The sequence below is a fragment of the Peromyscus leucopus genome, chromosome 6, assembly GCF_004664715.2.
Source record: "Peromyscus leucopus breed LL Stock chromosome 6, UCI_PerLeu_2.1, whole genome shotgun sequence".
Lineage (NCBI taxonomy): Eukaryota > Metazoa > Chordata > Mammalia > Rodentia > Cricetidae > Peromyscus > Peromyscus leucopus.
The window spans coordinates 12,462,212-12,484,274 of record NC_051068.1 but is presented as its reverse complement, the minus strand read 5'-3'; the positions used below and the strand labels follow the sequence as shown (position 1 = coordinate 12,484,274).

The window sequence follows — 22,063 nt, the reverse complement described above, 5'->3', positions numbered from 1 at the left end:
TATAAATAAAATAAATAAAATGAAGGGTATACACAAAGCTGGGAAACGGTTTTGTCAGTAAAATGCTTCCTTGCAAGCCTTGTGTGATTAAAGGCCAGATGGGGTGGCGTGCACTTTCAATCTCAGCACCAGGGAGGCAAAGACAGGTGGATCCCTGGGCCTTGCTAACCTACTTGAGAAGTTACAGGCCAATGAATGTTTCAAGGAAAAGGTGGAGGGCCTGTGGAGAATGAAACCCAGGGTTATAATCTTTGGCTTCCATTTGTCAGCATGTCTCCCCCACCCCCACCCCAGACAAAGTATTTTAAATTTTATCTGTTTATTTGGGGGGTGAGAAGACACACTTGACTTATATCTACTTAAGACTTGATTAGTTTGAAATTTCCCAAACTGCACACACACTATGAATGGGAAGTGCCCTCCGCACTCTCAGAGAACTCTGTCCCTAGGTCTAGTGGAACTAGCACACTCTTTTCTCTGACATCTACTGCAAAACACACCAGGTTATTTATTTTCTACAGACTTACTTATTTATGTGTGCATATATGGTCACATGAGCATATTTGCTCATGTGTGTATGAATGCATGAGGGGAACAAAAGGTGAGGTGTTATTCCACATCAACTTCTGTCCACTCCTTTGAAACAGGGTCTCTTCCTGAACCTAGAGCTCTTCTTTAGTCAGCTAGACTGAAAGCTAGGAAGCCTCAGCAATCCTTTGTCTCCACCTCTCTTGGAACTGGAATTATAGACACACGTGCTGAGATCTTAATTCCTGTCGTGATTGCACAGCAAGAGTTCTTAACCAGGGATGGAGAGATGCTCAGCAGTAGATCACTGGCTGCTCTTGCAGAGGACCCAGGTTTAATTCCCAGCAACCACATGACATGACAGCTCACAACTGTAACTCTAGTTCCTGGGGATCAGATGCACTCTTCTGGCCTCCAGGGACACTAGGCATGCACATATATACACGCAGGCAAACACATACATACACATACTTCTATTAAAGAGCTTAATCACTGAAACATCTCTCTAGCCTCCTCCCCCAAGTTACTTTTTTTTGTTTTTTTTTTTTTTTTTTTTTGTTTTTTTGAGACAGGGCTTCTCTGTGTAGCTTTGGCACCTTTCCTGGATCTCGCTCTGTAGACCAGGCTGGTCTTGAACTCACACAGATCTGTCTGCCTCTGCCTTCCCAGTGCTGGGATTAAAGGCAAGTGCCACTACTGCCCAGCCCAAGTTACTTTTAAGAAATAGTTTTATAAATGTAGTCCAAATTGATTGCTTTTTCTGAAAAATAACTGTATATGTATTTAAAAAAATAATAAAATATCAAATTCACCCGGTTTATGAAAAGCACAAATACTGAGCCAAAAATCTCAGTAAAAGTCTTCTTTTTTTCCTAAACATTATTAATTGTGTGTTAAATGTTTTTATTATATTTATTGCATTAAATGTTTTTTATTATATTTATTGTATGTGCATGTGAAGGTCCAAGAACAACTCCTGGGAGTCAGTTCTCTCCTTTTCTCATGTGGGCTGGGACCTCATCAGAGCAGCAGGCTTTGTTGCAAACACCCTTACCTGCTCAGACACCTGGCTCCCCTTTCAAGAGTTTTCAAAGTCTGGGGTGGTGGTCAATCAATGCTTTTAATCCCAGCACTCAGGAGGCAGAGGACCTCTATGAGATCAAGGTCAGTCAGAGCTACAGAGTGAGACCCTCAAAAATAAAATAATTAATTTTTTAAAATAGGGCTGGGGAGATGACTTGGCAGTTAAGAGCACTTGTTGCTCTTGCATAGAACTCATGTTCAGTTCCCAGTACCCACATGGCAGCAATTTACGACCACCTGTTAAGTCCAGTCCCAGGGAAACCGACTGCCACTTCTGACCTCCAAGAACACTGAACAGACATACATTCAGGCAAACACTCACACACAAAAATAAATCTCAATGTTTTCCAAGTCTATACTCCTATCTCTCTAATAATTTCAGATTTATTTCTGATTTTTATTTTTATAAATGGAGAAAGTTAAAGAATTTAATAACATTTCATATTACTACCACAGAGATTTAACTTCTACTTTAAAAAGATAATTTTTTGTTTGTTTTCAAGACAAAGTTTCTCTGTGTAGCCCTGGCTGTCCTGGAACTCACTCTGTAGACCAGACTGGCCTCCAATTCAGAGATCCTCCTGTCTCTGCCTAAGTGCATGTGCCATCTCCACCCCCTGGCTGAGAATTCTTTTCTTTTTTTAAAAGATACGTGTGTGTGTGTGTGTGTGTGTGTGTGTGTGTGTGTGTGTGTGTGTGTATGTATCTGTCTGTCTGGGGGTGTATGCATATGAGTTCAGGTGCCTGCAGAGGCCAGAAGAGGGTGATAGATCCCCGGAAGCTGGAGCTACAGGTGGTTGTGAGCTGCCCAATGTAAATGTTGATAACAGCAGTAGTGCTAAACCATCTCTTGAGTCCCTAACCATAAATTTAGTGAGGTGCAGATGAACATAAGAACTGTAGAACGTGTCTGTCTGTTGGTCAGAATGGCTCATGCAACCCAGGCTGGCTTTGAGCTGCTATGTAGCTGGAGATAAAGTTGAACTCCTGATCATCCTTCCTCTAGCTCTGGAAAGCTGGAAAAACAATGCATGCACACCACAGCTGCCTAAACAGTTACTTTTATTTTCCAAATATCAACATTGTAGCCAAGTACTATGAAGTCTTCCTTCTAATTTTCCTAAAAGTCTTACTCTTGGTTCTCAAACAACCAGGACAGATTTTCTGAAGCCTCTCCTTGAGGCTCCAGGAATTCTTTGGATTTGTGGGTTTGTAGATTTTCTTCAATTTGTAAAAAGACTGTCTACAATGTCCTCAAAAATACTGAAGCTTTTTTTTTTTCTTTTAATCACCTACAATCAGCACACCCACTACTTTGGCAAATAAGAAGTGTGAGTGGGAAATTTGTTTAAACTGTTGTTTTAAGGACTCTCAGATGTCATGTGTACCATCTAACCTCAATGATGCCCTGACTGACCTACTATGGCTCAGGTAAGGTGGCCACTGCTTCTGCTCATGCTGACAGACAAGTGACCATCTCCCTGAACTTCTTGTCCTAGGCTCCAGGAGAGTCATGAACTCTGGAAATGGAGTAACAAGAACGGCATTTGTTTTGACCATGAGAACTCAGTCTCCCTTCCTTGTGAACTGCCTCCTGAGGTCTCACTTGTGAGCTCTGCTGCATTCATACTGACATCTTCCAGTGTCAGCTAAGTTCTCCTGGAACTCTACTGATATGAAATCAAGGGGTTAACTCTTATCCTCAAATAGCTCACAGACAAAGAAACATGAGGTCTGCAAGCTCTGGACCACCTTCCATTTCCTCATCATATCTAAGCAAGAATGAGTCCAAGGTGCCCAGCAGCTTGCTTTCCACAGTAAAACTGCCTTTTCTCAAAGACCCAATAACTGTGTTCTTGGGAAGCATATGGAGGAGATGGCCTTAGAGTTCAGGTCTTTACTTATTCATCAAGAACAAGACTTTGACATGTTCCCTTCACTCCTTGAAACAGCGACAAGAGTGAAGCAAGAAAACCTTACGGATAAAATCTGAAAGAGTAAGTCACAGAAATCCTTATGTTCTCTATGTAAATAACGGAAATGCAGGTAGCTTGCATCAGATGAATGACATGAAGCATGTCCAAGCACCCTCTTACCTTGGATTGGAACAAGGTACTCTTTGAGTGTTCACATTGTCACATAAGGGTTCTCCTCCATGGTAGATACCTGTTCGAACATAGATCTAAAACAAAGAAAGGAGGAAAATGTACACTATATATATAGTGTACACACACAGACACACACACACTTATATACAGGCATAGGAACACTCAAGAGAACCAAGCACTACAAAATTTTAATTTAACTGATGTAAGTGAGAGAATCATGTTTTGTTCATAAGGTTTCTTGGTATAAATTTACAATTAGCTGTTATTTTTACCCACTAGTGATGGGGCCTCTGACCACTAGGAAGTTAACAGGCACAAGCCGATGGCACTATGCATAAAACACAGAGGCCTTCATTTTTCCAAGGTAAGCTGGTGTCAGGTATTACTTCAAATTCCTGAAGCTAGAGGAATAGTTTCCAAAAATATTAACAGCTCTGTTATGAGATGTCAAGACTTTCACATAGTGGGATTAAATAAAGACTATAAAAAAGTCCCACTTTAGGTCAGATCACTGTTTGTAACTGAACAGACTGTAAAACTTTTTACTTTAAAAAGCCTACAGTTATGGATATTACAATTATAGATAGAACCAAAGCTGTGTGAAAGCTGAGGCAGGTATAACTCAAACAGGATTCATGACTCATTTATATTTTTCTGAGACTTGTGTTTTCAGTCATCTGAAAAACTACCACAGGTCAATAGTTTATAGTGCTTAAATTAGGCTAATACAAAAATGACTTATATAGAGTAAACATCAGCATTTGACCTTACCTTATCAATGTCTCGAATATTTACATTTACATAGGTCGCACAAAGAATTTTGATTCTGAGTGCACTGTTTATAACCCAGAGGGATTTTGTGGATGTCTCTCCATTCATATAGGGCGTGGCTGTGGAGATGCGCCTGGAGTATGATGGCATCGTGAAGCTGTCCATCGGCAGCTGAGAGTAAAGGCTTTCCTTGGCCATCAGCATCAAGTTGGGCATCCTGCCGAGCATTATACAGCTTCTTATGTACTGCAAGAGATCGGAGGGAGGGAGGGAGCCATTTCCATAAGGTCCTACATGCCCAAGACAACATGTAGGAATGCTGTGAGCATTTACACAATGATTTCTAAAGGGGATTTTAAATTTTAAAAAGTAAACACAGACCACACTTGTTAGCAGCTGTTTATCTATTAAAGTGGAATTAGTTTCAAAGAGCTTCTGAATATATCTATAAAGTAAAAAACTAGGGTCAACTTTTGACAAATTGCCATTTTACCCCTAACTGCAAACACTAAACACAAGGATCAGAAATGATCACTGTAAGGGAAGAGCAGCTTCCTCTGGTAGGCCTGACAGTCCATGTCATACGTCACAATGAACCCCCCCCCCCTCGGCAATTGCTGAGAAACATTTATTTTACTGAAACAATAAAGCCCCATAAATGAGCTGGTATATCACCTACACTGGAAAGCTAGCGCATGGGGAGTGGACAGAGGAAAATGAGGGTTTAAGGTCATTCTTAGCTATGTAGCCACTTTGAAGCCAGCCTGGGCTATATGAGACCCTGCCTTGAACAAACAAAATTCCAAAGAACAAAAATAAGTAAACGAGACTCAGAGTTATAGCAATATTAAAAAATGTTAAAATGTATTGGTATGAGTTTTGAACTAGCAGGATGTGTGTGCAGAGTTCAAGGTCAGGTGTCCTCCTCAATCACTTTCCACTTGATTTTATTGAGAGAGGGTGTTTCCTGAACATGGAGCTGACCAAGGACCAGGCTGGCTGTCCAGAGAACTTCAGGGATCCCTCTGTCTCCGCCTCCCTAGTGTTGAGATGCCAGACCCAGGTTGCCAAGCCTAGCTCTTACATAGGAGCTAGAGATCCAAACATAGGTCCTCCTCAGACTTGTACTCCAAAGCAACTGATCCATCTCCCCAAATCCAAGACGAAGATTTTTTAAAAATTACATTTACTTATTAATGTACATGTGTCATAGAGCATGCATGAAGTTCAAAGAAGTTTCAAGTTGGTTCTCTCCTTGCATCTTGCTGGCCCCCAGGATACAGATTTTTGATCTATGCTACTCTATACACATCATAACTCCCTACTTCCCCACCTATCAGCAACTGAAGGCCAGTGTCTGTGTTATAAAACAGTGACTGGTGTGCACACGCTACTGCTGCTTCTCAAAGGGATTTATTCAGTAGACAGAGAAAGAGGAGAAAGGTCAGTAGTGATCTTAATAGACCAGGATTCTACTTTAACACTGTCCCAATATCATTACTGGGGAGCAAGGAGGTCACGAAATACTTTCTATTTTGTGGTTAGTATAACTGTTTTATCTTCAGACTTTCAAATACTTACAACATTTAATAAACTTAAACAGAGGGGACTGGCTGAAAGCAAGGGGATCAAAGGGAAAACGCACTCATCCATCGACGTACAATGTCTAGTTAACCTGACTGACTAGAGGTGAAGATCTGGGGTCGAATAGATCAAAACACACAATATACATGCATGTCATAAACGACCACTGCAGGATATAGTTCAGTGGTAGAAGACTCGGCTGGCCTTCGTGAGGTCCTAGGTTTAATCTCTGGTAGTGGCAGAAACAAACCAAACCAAAAAGATACAACTCACAAAGGAAAATGCCATTTCAATGAAACTCACTATTAGTATGAAGCAAAATTAAAATAAGCTAATAAATAAGCTTACAAATGGTTTGCTAATATTAACTATTAATCATCAAAAGTATGTGCTAAGAACATATGCAGCCCTGATGTGGGTACACATTACTCACCTTGTACTGACTCAGAGGATATTTTTCTAGGAAGTATTCATCACAGCCACACACCTTCAGAATGTACTTGCCCTGGTATTCTAAAACACAGAGCTTCAGCTGCTCAGAGGACAGCAGCATACTCCGAGTCTTCTTCCTGATGGCTTCTGCAATGACTTGCTCTGGCACACAGTCATGGTTGATCTTCAGGGTGTACTTCTGCTTGTCATTGTTTGGAGAGACGATTACCCAAATCACCACAATGATCTGTCCTGTAACAAGAAAACACTGTCGGATGAATCACTGTGTCCAATTCACTTCTCTGAAGACATGTTTCGAGACATTTTCACTCTGTTCTTACAACTACAACCAGATGTGATGTCTAGTTAACCTGACTGACTAGAGGTGAAGATAGAATGTTTAGTGGACCTGACTGACCAGAGATGAAGATACGATGTCTAGTTAACCTGTCTGACCAGAGGTGAAGATACAGTGTTTGGTTAACCTGACTGACCAGAGGTGAAGGTACAGTGTCTGGTTAACCTGTCTGACCAAAGGTGAAGGTATGATGTCTGGTTAACCTGTCTGACCAGAGGTGAAGGTACAGTGTTTGGTTAACCTGACTGACCAGAGGTGAAGGTATGATGTCTAGTTAACCTGTCTGACCAGAGGTGAAGGTACAGTGTCTGGTTAACCTGTCTGACCAAAGGTGAAGGTATGATGTCTGGTTAACCTGTCTGACCAGAGGTGAAGGTACAGTGTTTGGTTAACCTGACTGACCAGAGGTGAAGGTATGATGTCTAGTTAACCTGTCTGACCAGAGGTGAAGGTACAGTGTTTGGTTAACCTGTCTGACCAAAGGTGAAGGTATGATGTCTGGTTAACCTGTCTGACCAGAGGTGAAGGTACAGTGTTTGGTTAACCTGACTGACCAGAGGTGAAGGTATGATGTCTAGTTAACCTGACTGACCAGAGATGAAGATACGATGTCTAGTTAACCTGTCTGACCAGAGGTGAAGGTACAGTGTTTGGTTAACCTGACTGACCAGAGGTGAAGGTACAGTGTCTGGTTAACCTGTCTGACCAGAGGTGAAGGTATGATGTCTGGTTAACCTGACTGACCAGAGGTGAAGGTCTGGAAAGGAAGATTCCTTGTCCCTCTTGCCATTTATTCGCCGACTCCTCCATCTTTGCCTGCCCCGTTCTAACGATGGAGCTCTCTTTCCTTGGAGTAGTTTACCGACTCTCAAACTTGGGAAGCCCTCTCAAGTCACTCTGTGGAGTGTGTCTTGGCAGTTTAAAGTGGAAATGAGCTCAGCCTTGGGTTCTCAGTGATCCCCTAAGTCAGTCAGGAAGGAGCCTAGAATGTTGTGTGACAGTCTGCCAGATGTGAACATTGCCTTTTTCCACCAGATCTTCACCTCTGGTCAGTCAGGTTAACCAGACACTGTACCTTCACCTCTGGTCAGTCAGATTAATAGGACATTGTTTCTGGTTATGATTAGAGGAACAGGGCACAAACTTCTTGAAACTGATCTTTAGAAAAGCCAAAGACACAGTGATGCGTGACAGTGTCTTCCTGTCACAGGACAGAGCATTAAAGTGTCTGAATCTGTGCCTGTTTTTATGAAGTCTTTTCCTTCTTTTTTTTGGTGCTGTTGGGGATCAAACCCACACCCATGGCTTTGTACGTGTAAGACAGCTCCTTCTGGTTTTAATAGTTAAAGAAAGATAATCAGCTCTACTTCTGTTCACATTCTGTGCAGCAGTGAATTCCAAACTCAGTTCTTCAGTGTTAGAGAATCGTTCACACTTAGTCCTGACTCTCATGGTCAGCAGTCCTTGCCTTCAAGCTGGTCATCCATCCAGCCAAAACCAACTGTGCAGACGAAATCAGCGCAGTGATAAGGGATCTCTCTGCATGGCCATCTCCTTACCTTTATCTAACTTGTTGTAGATGTGCTTTGGCAATTCTGGGGAGGACTCTACATTTGGAGGGTAGACATACATTGCTCTGCTGTGAGGCGAGTTGAGATCCCGCAGATCCACGGCTTCTTTGCAAACATTCAGAATGTTCCTTCGGAAGTCCTGGACTTCTGGATCTTTAACCATATCAAATTCACACACTGGCATGCCAATAACAAAACCTAAAAAATAAGATATTTATAAAGAATGAAGGGCTGATGTGGTTCTTACAGAGAACTGCACACATTTGGAAAAGCCTAAGAGTCAAGAAGTTTCTATGAATTTATTTTTAAGAGTTGATGAAACCTTAAGCATTTTAAATATATGCATTTTCCATACACATATTAATATTATAATAGAATCATTATCAACTTTTTTACAGAATAATAAAACTTCGCTCTAACAGATCTAAGGCCTTCTCCCAATTGTATTTCTTAAGGAAAACCCTACAGAATATCAAAGTGTTACAATATTCTACAGCTCAGTGGTAAAAAAAACTACTTTAGATTTTGTAAAAAATCTACTTAAAGATTACAAAGGTATTGATTCAGACAAAGTATCTTAATAATAAAACAAAGAGTAGATGCCAGTTATTTGCAGTTTAGCAATGACAATGTCAATTAGCTGAAAATTATATCATACCAATTTCTCGATTGAGGATCTTTTCTTCACGGTTGCCTACTGGTTCAATTACTTTTAAAAAGGGTTGAAAAAGCCGAAGGTCACAAAGCCGTCTTGTTTCATCAAAAAATTCTTCCCTTTCTGCTTCTTGGGTAACACTTACGAAAATGTAAGAAGATTCATCTTGCAGAAGCTGATGCAGAGGGTATTTCCTGGCTTCTTTGAACAGTTCATGTTTGATGGTGATTAGTGTAGCCTCACGGAGGCATTCTAAAGTCACTATCATTCCATTTGGGAGTAAACATTCTACTAGGATTCGTGGGGGCATCAAGTGGATGCCCCACAGTTCACCTGACGATGGTCGTGGAGGCATTGTTCTGATCCTCTGCAAACTTTACATAGAAAACCGCTTTACGGAATCAGAGATATGGCTGTCCCCAAACAGTGCCCTGAACAAGAGAAGAAAATCACCTGTTAGAGAGCAGCAGCTCCTGAGCCTACAATGATGACAGAACTGTGAAATGCAGTTGCTCACTTCCTGTTGTCTGAACGATCAGAGCAATAATAACTTATGTGTTTTAATCTAGACTGTTGCTCTAAACTATGCTATAAAGAATTTATTACAGTAGCTACTAGAACAACTTGCATTTTTAAAATACTGAATAGACTTTCTAAGCTGGGTCTCATAAAAACAGAGACAATGGAAAGAATGAATAAACAAGCTGTAACTCAACCAAATATTCTCATCTCACCAGGTGCAGGCCTGCAATCTCAGGTACTCTGGGTGAGGCAGGAGGATTGCAGTTCAAGGCTTGCCTGGAAAGTTCCCCAAGACTGTCTCAAGGACAAATCAACATTTAACAGACTGGGGATATGGTGGAGTAGTAGAGCCCTTGCCTGGCATACACAGAGATGGGTTCTGTCACATCTATCATTCTTCATCATTTTATGATGCAACAGACTTGTTGTGGAACTTTGAGGTTTATTTTAAATATAAGTACAGCCCAGAAAAATGCAAATATTTTTCCTTCTCTACTCTTCCCCCAGCATATTTAGTAGTGTGAAATTAAATGGCTTAGTTTTTCTATCTTCATCTTTCTAATTTCCCTTAAATATTTTTATATATATATTTATTTATTTGTTTGTTTGTTTGTTTTGTTTTTGAGACAGGGTTTCTCCGTGTAGCTTTGGAGCCTGTCCTGGATCTCGCTCTGTAGACCAGGCTAGCCTCGAACTCAGAGATCCACCTGCCTCTGCCTCTCAAGTGCTAGGATTAAAGGTGTGCACCACCACTGCCTGGCTAAATATTTTTTTATTTAAACCATGTATATATGTGTATGTCTGTGTGATATGTGCATGTGAATGTAGGTCAGAGGTGACAGATCCCCTTGAGCTGGAGTTACAGACAGTTGTGAGCCACCTGATGTGGGTGCTAGAAATCTAACTTGGTCCTCTGGTAGGACAGTATGCTCTTAACTCCAGAGCCATCTCTCCAGGCCCCCTATAATTTCCTTTCTATTGGTGGTGGGATTGTTTTTTGTCCAAGTGATATTTTTAGAGTACTCTGAGGTTTGGATTGTCTGGGGAAAAGTCTAAGGTGAAGTAGTCCAGGCTGGTCTTGAATTTTCGATATAGCCAGAACTAGCCTTCCTTGTGTTCTAATGCTTCTGCTTCCACCTGACTGCTGGGGCTTAGGGTGTGTGGCATAAGGCCTGGCTTCCAGTCTGCTTTTAAAGGGTATTTTAACTGCCTGACTTGGTGCCAGGAAGTGAACTCTTGTTCTCTGCAAGAGCAGCAAGTGTGCTTAGATGAAAGTCCACCTCTCTGGCCCCTCACGAGTTTGTTTTGTTTTGTTTTGGAGACAGGGTTTCTTTGTGTAGCCTTCCTGTCCTGGAACTCGCTCTATAGACCAGGCTAGCCTCTAACTCAGAGATCTGCCTGTCTCTGCTTCCTAAGTGCTGGGATTAAAGGTGTGCGCCATCACACCACCCACCCCATTATATTTTTAAACAATGATTTAAGTATACTGTCAAAAACAAAATATCAAGGATTTTCCCTGAAGCATGATGATTAATCTGTACCATCTTTATACTCTTGAGACCGATTGTTTTAGACACTGAGGGAACTATGACTCCGTGTTAGTACAATGTTTCCCTCACTTCTGGCTAAGTAGTTATAATATTTTTAAAACTACTAAGGATTTGAAAGAGTCTCAGTTTTAGATGACAACATTTTTGAGGGTTCATTTAAAAGATGCCATCGAAACCCTTAAACTGCACAAGCTCAGAGCCACCAACACTGTTCAGTGGCCCAAAGTGCTTCCATGCCAACCTGATGCCCCGAGGTCAGTCCCTGACCCCACAGATCAACTCCCAGAGCTGCCCTCCGATCATACTCGTGCCATGCACACGTGCGTATCCCCCAACCCCAAACCCCTCCGAGTCCCATCTTAAGAGAAAACACAAGTTAACTTCCTGCTCTTACACGGTTTCTTTCATTCAGTAAGTGAAATTGTTAAGTACCACAAAAGCAAAGCAGGAGATGCAAAATGAAAAAGAAAGTGGAGGGGCTGGAGAGATGGTTCAGCAATTAAGAGCACATGCTCTTCTTGCAGGGGACCCAGGTTCAGTTCCCAGCCCAGAGAGGCTCATAACCATCTGTAATTGCAGGGGAGCGGACTCCCTCCTCTGGCCTCCATGGGCACCAGCCATGCACATGGTGCACAGACATACATTAAGGTGAAGGTGAAATAAAAATTTAAAAAGGAAAGTGGAACTATAGAAATGAATGGGAAAAGCCCCAAACATCCTGCTGATGTGGCCACCCTATTGTGTAGCACTTAGTAGCAGCACAAGGTAGCTATAATTGACACTGCTTCTTCACCAAGGGTGTTGGTCCTGTGTTGGGTACCATGCTGGGTACTGGGTAGGTGTCCTAGTTAGGGTTTTATTGCTGTGAAGAGACACCAGGACCACAGCAATTCTTATAAAAGAGACATTTAATTGGGGCTGGCTTACAGTTCAGAGGTTCAGTCCATTATCCTCATGGCGGGAAATGGGAGCATGCAAGGAGACATGGTACTAGAGAAGGAGCTGAGAGTTCGACTTCTGGATCGGCAGGCAGCAGGAAGAGGGAGGTACACTGAGCCTGGCTTGAGCATTTGAAACCTAAAAGACCATCCCCAGTGACACACTTCCTCCAGTAAGGCCACACCTCCTAATAGTGCCACTCTCTATGAGCCTATGGGGGCCATTTTTATGCAAACCACCACAGTAGGTGAGGAAGACTAAGACAGATGTCCTTTTCTGCCCCTCAGAAGATGAACTCCCGAGTGTGAAGGTCACTGGTATGTGTGGTGCTAATTACAGTCAGAATTCCAGAGCAGAAGGAAGGCTACGGTGGGCAGTTTCTATAAAAAGTATGCACCCAGCTGACTCAGTGGAGTGAAGGAAGGAAGGCGGCCTACAGAACACAGCACAGAAACAGAGGAGTGGCACAGGGAAGGAAGGAAGGGCACGACACCATCTAGAAACCTGTCACTCCCCGACTGCTCAGGTCCAGCCCACCAACATCTGACCTACCCTAAGCTCCTTGACTTAGTGTCCGACCCACCTTCGTTCCCATTCTCAGTGCCCTAGCAGACTACTTCTAAGACCTAGATGGCCTCCCTTCAGTTCTGCTTACATCCTCTAGTTATTGTCTCTCTCTCCTGCTTTATTTAAATGTGTGCAGGTGCACATGCACCTGGATGGGGGACAGAGGGTGGCGTTGCTCTTGTCCTTAGTTACCCTCCACTTCAGTTGAGAGGGTCTCACACTGACCTAGAGCTCACCAAGCAGGCTAGGCTGGCTGGCCAGCAAACCCCAGGGATGTGCCTGTCAGCTCCTCCTCTCCAGAATATACCAGCACGTGTAGTTTATTGTGGGTGTAGTGCTCAAACTCAGGTCCTCATGTTGGTGAGGCAAGCACACGTACCCACTCAAGTATTTATTTATCCAGCTCCATGTATTTCCTGTGCTTAAAAAAAAAAAAAAAAAAAAAATCATGGCCTAGTAAAAAGACCAGACAAATCAAATCCATGTGCACAATTACTGAAGTGACTTAAGTGGAGGTTTAAAGTATATATTTAACTCTTCCCCGAAAAGAAAATACCAAATGAGTGAGTACTGACTTTCTGCAAGCATAAAAAAGTTCAAATAGAAACCAAACCAAACCACACTAAAACAGCAGCTGTTTACGGTTCTTTGCTGAATGGTGCTAGAACCACAGGAACATCCATTTATACAATAACCCAGAATTTCATGTTTTCTAGGACTAAAAAGGCTATCAGGACAGACAGGTTATTGATTTTATCGCTTACTGTACAATGGTATGGCTATAGGTAACAAACTTCACAGTTTAACTCTCTCTTTTCATGGACAAGAAATGCAATCATAGCCATAAACCCCTTCAGGATTCTGTAAAGTAGGGACTGACTAGCATCACAGAAATAACCACACAGCAGTCAACACATACTATTAGTTTGATGTTTTCTGCCTTCTCGTGTTCTCATTCAGAACTAAACTGCTAACTCACAAGCTCACACATGGAAGGGCAGAGAAGGCAAAAGGACCTCACAACTAACATTTTCCAGCTATCCTGGCAATGATCCTTTGGGGTGTAGGCACTAACTAAACCAAAGATCAGAGATGTGACCATTAGGAAATAGACTTTCATTTAAGGAGGCCGCTGGAGATGAAATCCATGGCCCTACGCATGTATTCTATCCTTTGCTTTTTGACACATTGTTCTCATTATATACCCCAGGCTGGCCATTAACTCACTATCCAGTCCGAAATGATCCCAAATTCACAGTCCTCTTGCCTCAGCCTCCTAAGTATTTGGATTATGGGTATGTGCTACTACACACGGGGATACATCACTGAACAGTCAGAATGTTGTCAGAATGCTGGGACTATACATTCATTGTTATACTATGAAGAGGTGTTTTTTAAGGCAAGATCTCATTGGCCTACTCCTCCTACCTCTGTGTCTCACATACCTATATTAGGTTCATGCTATTATGCCTACCTGAAAAACAAAGACAAAAAAGAAAATTGGCTTTCCTTACTTTCTGCTTATGTAAATAAACTGTTCAAATGAAGGTAGTCTTACTTTCTTATTTTTTTTTTCCCCCAGAGCTGAGGACTGAACCCAGGGCCTTGTGCTTGCTAGGCAAGCACTCTACCATGGAGCTAGATCCCCAACCCCTTAGTCTTATTTTCTTAGAAGCATGCATATGTAGTTCATTCCCTCTCTGCTGACAAGTCACATTCCTCATTATCAAGTTCAGTCATTGTGCTGCCAGGCAGCACACAGCAGGCAACGCTCCTGATGCTCCTGAGGACTGGAGGAAGACTGTGTTTCCAGTACATGACGGTCACTTCTTGGCTAAGGTCAACTCCGTCATCACTGCATCATCTTCTACACTACCAGTCATGTCTGGCTGGATACCACTTTACAATAGCAAAACACTGCAGTACCCAAGTGTAGACTGGGAGTCTATGTAACAGGTGAACACAGCGAGAGGGTCTGACTTTGGGAATATATGTTTAAAACATGTTGTTGTTTTTAAATCAATTTCTCTCTGCATCAGAAAGCCATGAACAATAGGTCAGCTATCTGGAAACATCTATCTGTAAGCTTATCCACATCTATGTGGACTGAATCGGCAGCCTAAGCATCCAACAGCCATGACTTCTGAGCGAGCACCTTGTATTTTCTGGACCTCTTTTCACACATTTTTACAGTAGCTGCTGAAGGTTTCTGAATAACCAGTATGCATTTCTGATTCTTATGTATTGACAGACAAGGCTATAGCTTTATTTTTAAATCAATAGGAAAACAGTGTTTAGTTTTATATATTGCATCTCTTTATCTGGTTACTACTAGAAAACAGAAATATACTTTCCAAATCTTTAAATTACCAAATGAACCTCTGTTCTGACTTAGATCAGAACTAAAGACTCCCTTCACTATAGAAACAGTGTGATTCAAATACAGCTTAATAATCAATGGTCTGATTACCCTATTTGAAGATGACTATAAATGCCTTGAGTTAATTATTTCTTTTCTTATTGTTACCATAGTCTCTTAAAGGTATTTATACTGTAGCTTTACACACTCTCATTAAAATAATTTATAACCATGCTGAACTTTCCAGGATTTGGGGGTTAAGGACACAGAAAACAGGGGAAAACAAACAAAACAGAGAGTAGAAAAAGAAGTAGAAAATGAAACTGCAGACATTTTTACAGAGAAAATATCAAGGGCTTGAAGGGAAAGATAGAGCAGTAGATGGTAGAAGAGGCGGAAGACACCTAAGCAGTGGAGTGCTCTGAGAGGCCAGCTGCAGGGGCTGAACAGTGTAATTACAAACACATCTCACGCGTGCTCATTCTTGGGAAGCAAGTGTCCTTCAGCACCATGCTCTGAGCCCCAGTGCAGGCCTCTAAGATTTCCTTTCTGTAAGAGCCACTGAGCTGGAGCTGGAGCAAGTCCAGAGGGACAGCTGTGATATGCACTAGCTCTGGAAGGATGCTCTATCCACTTCCTTCAGAATGCTGTCCTTCACTGACCTTTACAAGCTGACCATGAGAAAACATGCTTTCAATGAGACAGAAAGAGCTGTAGAGATCAAGTTCTCATGACAGTATATAGAAAACTGTGAAGTCTTTAAGAAGGGTTGCAATTTGTTTTTCATATTAAATTCACATTCACAGAACTATAGAAGGCATTATGAAAATATATTTCTGAGATTACAAAAGCAATTAAGACAAAGGTTTCCTGACATGAGGTCAATTAGGGAGTGTCTGTGTGTTGTTAAAATTTTTTTAAATAAGATAATTAAGATCTAGGTGAGCAGTGTGCATAAAATATAGATTTTACAGGGTTTCATGCTGCCCAGGCTGGTTTTGAACTCACTATGTAGCAAACAATGACCCTGAACTGCTGATCCTCCTACCCATCCCCAGGGCTTCTTTGATTACAGGGCAGCAGCACATCCAGCTAAAACATTTAGGACCATGACTGAACAGGCAGGTTAAAAGATTCTAATGAGCTGGGCGGTGGTGGCGCATGCCTTTAATCCCAGCACTCGGGAGGCAGAGCCAGTCGGACTACCAAGTGAGTTCCAGGAAAGGCGCAAAGCTACACAGAGAAACCCTGTCTCGAAAAAACCCAAAAAAAAAAAAAAAAAAAAAAAAAAAAAGATTCTAATGTGATAACAGAAGCAACCACTTCAGAGCCACTAATGAAATACAAATGAGTAATGCTGTTTTTAAGTTGTTAGGTAAATCATGAACTTAAAAATGCGACTTAAACCCAATCTTGAAATGAGGGACAGAAAGTGTAAATTTTACAGGCCAAATGTGTGGCTCAGCATACTTGAGGTTCTGGGTTTGACTCCCAATAAAAGCAAATGCAAGGACAGTAACAACAGCAAAATCAAATTTTAATGTCCTCGGCTAAACTAAGATTTTTTTATGTTTAAGTCAAAAGGAGACTAGACATTAACCCAGTTGAGGGCATAGCTCTGGGATGTAGTACTTACCTAGCAGGCATGAGGGCCTACAGTCAATTTCAGTACCAAAAGTAGAAACAGGGAAGGAAGAACAGTCCAGGAGAAGGTTTGAGAAGTCTAATTATCAGCAGAGTGCGGAAAAGACAAGAGATTTCATACCAACGCATGACTTAATATACAATGCTCTCGTGGTGACGTCACTGAGAGTTTTCTAGGGAGTACTTTTCTTATCTTCCTAGGGCAGTGCTGGGTTTGAGCATGAAGTGGCTCCCACAGACTCATGCATTTGTACACTTGGCCCTCAACATGCTGAAGGAAGCGGGTCACTGGCACAGGCCTGGAGGCTTTATAACCTGGCCCACTTCCTGTTTGTGCTCTGCTTCCTGATTGGTGATGCTGTGTGACCAGTGAGCCTCTGGCTCCCATCTATCACCAGGCTTTCCTTCCTTATATGCTATGTCTTCTCCGCCATGATGGAACTACCAGCCAAAAATAAAATAAACCTTTCTCCCTTAAGCAGCTACTGTCAGGGTATTAGACAAAGCAACAGCAAAAGAATCAAGACAGACAGTCGAGAGAGAACATACTAATTTCACACAGAAATAAGAGCAGTCAGTCAGAAATATAAGTGTAGCAACTTCAGAAAGCCCACTTACAGTTTCAGACCAGGATGATGGGATTTGGTAAATTATGATTTCGAAACACAGAACCAAAAGAAGAATTAACCTTCCAATGGAATGACACTGCGATTCTGTTCTTGGTTACGGCTCCAATTCTTTGACTCCTTGTGGCTGACAGCTCAGTCTAGGAACAACACCATGTACTAGCAAGCGGATGGCTCTATGCATTCTTAACTATCTCTCCAGCCCAACAAATCTTTATTTGAATCACTTACCAGCAGGTTTACTTTTTGCACACCAAATTTTCCTTGGCCTGGCAGTATTGGTCAACAGATCAACACTTGTAGAGGTGCAAGGCAAAAGCTAACCAGTCCACAGAAAGTCCAGAGTGATCACAGCTCTGAAATCCTCCAAACCTAGGGCTAATGACTGCAGAACCTACAAGTGCTTTGGAAACCTCTAACTTTTCAAATGGCATTGTTATTCAGCAGAGAGAACAATACACATTACCTAGTCCTGTTTAAAGCAGAGGCAACCTTGTTTCTGTTTTAATAGGGCCAGTGTTTCTCAAGTCTCAGTACTACCGATGCTAGAGAGCCCTGCCATCTTGAAGACTTCCTCAGTCAGGGCAGTTTCATTTTTCTTTGCTTCATACAAAGTTTTCCTAACTTTCTTTATTAAAAATGATATCCTATTTCTTTATACCATGAAATGAGGACATAATTTAGTCAGTATTGGGGCTCACATTTGAATACTGCTCCCTTTGGGTCATATGGTCCAATATCTATATACATTTAAAAAGCATGTCTGTATCTCTGATTAATCTTATGATTTTAATAACGAAAAAAAGACGAGTACAAACCAACCTTATAATGTACCATAAAAGAAATTTAAGTCAGCTATGGGTTTCTCAATTGAACCTATCTATGGCTTTGACTGCTGTGAATGTGTTTACATTCATAGATATTCAGCCTAGTGTGATTCAATAAAGACAGAGCTAGCAACTTTCATCAAAGATTCTAGCAGACACAGTATAGATACCCATTTGTATCTAACCATGTTCCATTAGAAGGTCTTTTTGTTTTGGAACACGATTTTATTAACATTCCAAATAATAACAAGAGATTCATCTGTACTATCTGCCAGGCAACCAAAATGATTTGGGGAGAAAAATCAAGGATTGTCAGAAAGCTCCATCATGGCTCACTCTTTCCAACAGTTCCCTATTTCTTGAGGTTGAATAAATAGTAGTGATGGTTTCAGTGCCTGTAATCCCACACCCTCAGAGGAAAAAAAATAAAACAAAACCACGAAAAAGCACAAATTCACACATCACTGCTCTAAGTGTTTCCCAAAACTGAATGACAACGTTTTCTCTTGTACTGTTGTGATCACAGTGTTGATCTGTTGACCAATACTGCCAGGCCAAGGAAAAGGTGTAACTTAATGCTACCAATTTGGTTTGCAACAACAACAACAACAAAAACCTGCTGGTAAGTGATTCAAATAAAGATTTGCTGGGCTGGAGAGAGAGTTTAGAATGCATCGAGCTCTTGCAGAGGAGCTGAGTTTGGTTCCCAACACTCCCTTCACGCAGCTTACAACTACCTCCTCTCCTCTGGAGTTCATGAGCACTGCGCTCATGTACACAAACATACACACAAATATATCTGTAATTAAAAATAAAATCTTTTTATTAACTCATTTATTTATTATGTACATGTGTGTTTTGTTACATATCTGGATATGAGTGTCTCACAGCCATGTGCATAGAGGTCTGCGGACAACCTTGTACTATGTGGGTCTCAGGGACTGAACTCAGATTGCTAAGCGTGGCAGCAAATGCCTTTACCTGATGAGCCATCTTCCCTGCTATAAAAATAAAAATTTTAAAAACAGAAACAAACAAACCAGATTAACTTAAAAACATGGAGTGCTTCTCAAATGTGTCCATCAATCTGACAAGGAGAGGACAAGGTCCTTTTCTGCCAAACAATAGCCATCTAATGTACTCACACACAAAATAAACCCAGACCCAAGGGGAGAAATCCTCTTTTTAATTTTGTTCATCCCAGGGGGGCAGTCGCTGGTTGTTGGCATTTTGTGAAAAGGCAAGAGTGTAATTCTACATCCCGAAGCAGAGTAGACAAGGGGACTCTGGCTCTCCAAGCAGACTATGGCTGTTTTTCACATCAGTGTGCAGCTCCCAGACATTCTGTCTAGTTCTTACCTACCCTTGCTGCTGCTGCTGCTGTCATTTGTGCCAACCCCAATCTCAGCCTTTGTGCTGAACCCATTTCCTCAGAGGCTGTTGGAGCTGTAACTAAGTACTCTCCCCTCATGCCCATCTATTAACATATTACTTAACATTCGTATAAAATGACATGGCAAATGTACACTAAAATTCTATCCACTGATGCTCATCACTTAATGGTTAGTCTTAATCTGCCCATTTCGTATGTCATATTGACCCAAACCAATGTTTCCCAATCCCAATTCCTAACTAATTGTATAAAGGTCTACTTACATGAACAGTCTACTATTTTTAAGACTATAAAACATGAAATTTTATATTTATTTAGTTATTATTCACAGTATCAACACTGGACAGAAGACATGAAATGTAACAGAAACTCCAGTTTTAAAGCTGCCTCTTTTCAGGAGCTAGAGAGTTGGCTCAGTGGTTAATATCACTTGGCTACTCTTGTATCAAGATTTCAGTTCCCAGGACCCACATAACCCACAGCCACCCTTAACTCCATTTCTGACTTCTTCTACCTCCTCAGGCACCAAGCACACATGTGGTACACATATACCTGTAGGCAAAACACTCATATATTTAAGTCTTTCAAAATTTTTTTTTTTTTTTTTTGGTTTTTTTCGAGACAGGGTTTCTCTGTGTAGCTTTGCGCCTTTCCTGGAACTCACTTGGTAGCCCAGGCTGGCCTCGAACTCACAGAGATCCACCTGCCTCTGCCTCCCGAGTGCTGGGATTAAAGGTGTGCGCCACCACCGCCCGGCCTTTCAAAATTTTTAAAAGCCAATTTTCATCCACAGTAAGCCTACTATCTTACAAACTTCCTAAATTTCATACATATACATATATATTTATATTCACACACATATATTCATATAAAAGAGTTTAACTGGAGTTATCTTATGTAGGGGACAACACTTCCTCCAGAACCCATAGGTTTCCAAATAAAAGTATGGGTACCTCCCTTTGAGTTGTTGGTCAGAGGTGTTCTGGGGAGCCTTAAAGTAACATACACTGGTATCAGTATTCTTGGTGGCTCACCAGATCATAACGGTGTGCTCTTATTGCTGAAGACACTGCATACTGTGATACAGGACAAGGAGAAATCAAATTAATACTGACAAGGAAGCCTCCTGGCTAGTTCTCAAAATACTGGAAGGTGCTACAGAGGCTCTTGAGAGAAAAAGGTCATTAATAGTCTTACTTAGCTGTGAATCTTGTGAACCACAATAGTGACTAGTGTAGCAAAATATGCCCATGAGTGCAACTGTGGCACAGATGTTAGAGGCATAACCAACTGCTTCTGGAATGGACTTGAGGCCTATTCCAGAAGAGAAGATGCAAGTGTGGTCCTGTAAATAAATCCAGCTAAGAAACAACAGCTAGGAAGCTCATACTACCAAGAGGGAAGCTACTACTCTTGTTTTGTTAAATGTACCTACTATCAAACTGCCCTCTAAACTGGTATCTCTCATACCTGTAGATTAAATTCACAGACCTCTTTAGTGAAGTTTGTTTGTGTAGTGGCAGTGGTTAATGTAGAAATTCACAAATAGTCAAAATGTAGAGTAAGTGTGCATAGAGTGATCACTCACAAATGAGATATCTATATGATAAAGAGAGAGCAGAAAGAATGTAAGTGCCAGAGGTCAAAGAGGACCAAAGTGAAACAGTGTTATCTGAACATGATAGGCCAAATGAACTCATGAGCTCACCACAGCTGCGGTGGCCTGCACAAGATCAGGCCAGTCAACATTCTAGAAGAGGAGAGGGGGACTCATAAGCCTCTCTTCTAGTTGAGAAGTTACTGACACTTGATAGCTTCTGGGGGAGGGAAGAGTCAGTTGTCATTAAAGGTGAAGCCCCGTAAGTAGACCATGTTCTAACGGATGGCCTCACACTCATGAGTGTATGGGCAGAACAAAATTGATTTAGTAATCTAAAAGAAGAAGACTTGGCTGGGTGAGGTGGTGACACATGCCTTTAATCCCAGCACTCATGAGACAGAGCCAGGCAGATCTCTTGTGAGTTCGAGGCCAGCCTGGTCTACAAAGTGAGTTCCAGGGCAGCCAGGGCTATTCAGAGAAACCCTGTCTCGAAATCCCACCACTCCCTGCAAAAAATTGAAACTGAGAGGGTTTGGGATATGGGGTCTGGCAGGAGTATGGGATGAATATGATCATAATACACTGTATGGAGGAGAGGGGTCTGGAGAGATGGCTCAGTGGTTAAGAGTACTAGCTGATCTTCCAAAGGACCTAAGTTCAATTCCCAGCACCCACATGGCAGCTCACAACTGTCCATAACTCTAGTTCCAAAGGATCCAACACCCTCACACAGACATACATGCAGATAAAAAAAAAAAATACATTGTATGCATGTATGAGAAATTTCAAGAATTAATATTATGTTGCTCTCTCTTTTGGTCAAGGTGTGTTGGTAAATACCTGCAATCCCAAAAGCCAAGGCAGAAGGATCATGAGTTTGAGATGAGACTGAGCTAGAACAATCCAAAATTTCTCTGATAATGTATTCTTATTTAATTGCCTGCCA

The 22,063-nt window shown here is 41.6% G+C and overlaps 1 protein-coding gene across 2 annotated transcripts in view; it reads right to left on the bottom strand.

The window, feature by feature from the left end:
* The window catches only part of Pik3ca (phosphatidylinositol-4,5-bisphosphate 3-kinase catalytic subunit alpha), a 72,126-nt gene that overhangs the window by 25,319 nt on the left and 24,744 nt on the right, over nt 1–22,063 (bottom strand). The window contains exons 1-6 of one of the 2 annotated variants that reach the window (XM_028872644.2): nt 12,894–13,086; nt 9,094–9,521; nt 8,424–8,633; nt 6,508–6,758; nt 4,491–4,736; nt 3,708–3,793 (exon numbers count right to left, since the gene is read on the bottom strand). In XM_028872644.2, coding sequence (XP_028728477.1) covers nt 3,708–3,793; nt 4,491–4,736; nt 6,508–6,758; nt 8,424–8,633; nt 9,094–9,445 — 1,145 coding nt within the window. In that variant the 5' untranslated portion in view covers nt 9,446–9,521; nt 12,894–13,086. Of the gene's footprint in view, nt 1–3,707; nt 3,794–4,490; nt 4,737–6,507; nt 6,759–8,423; nt 8,634–9,093; nt 9,522–12,893; nt 13,087–22,063 lie in introns of those variants that run through there. The other variant, XM_028872643.2, reaches the window with a different exon arrangement.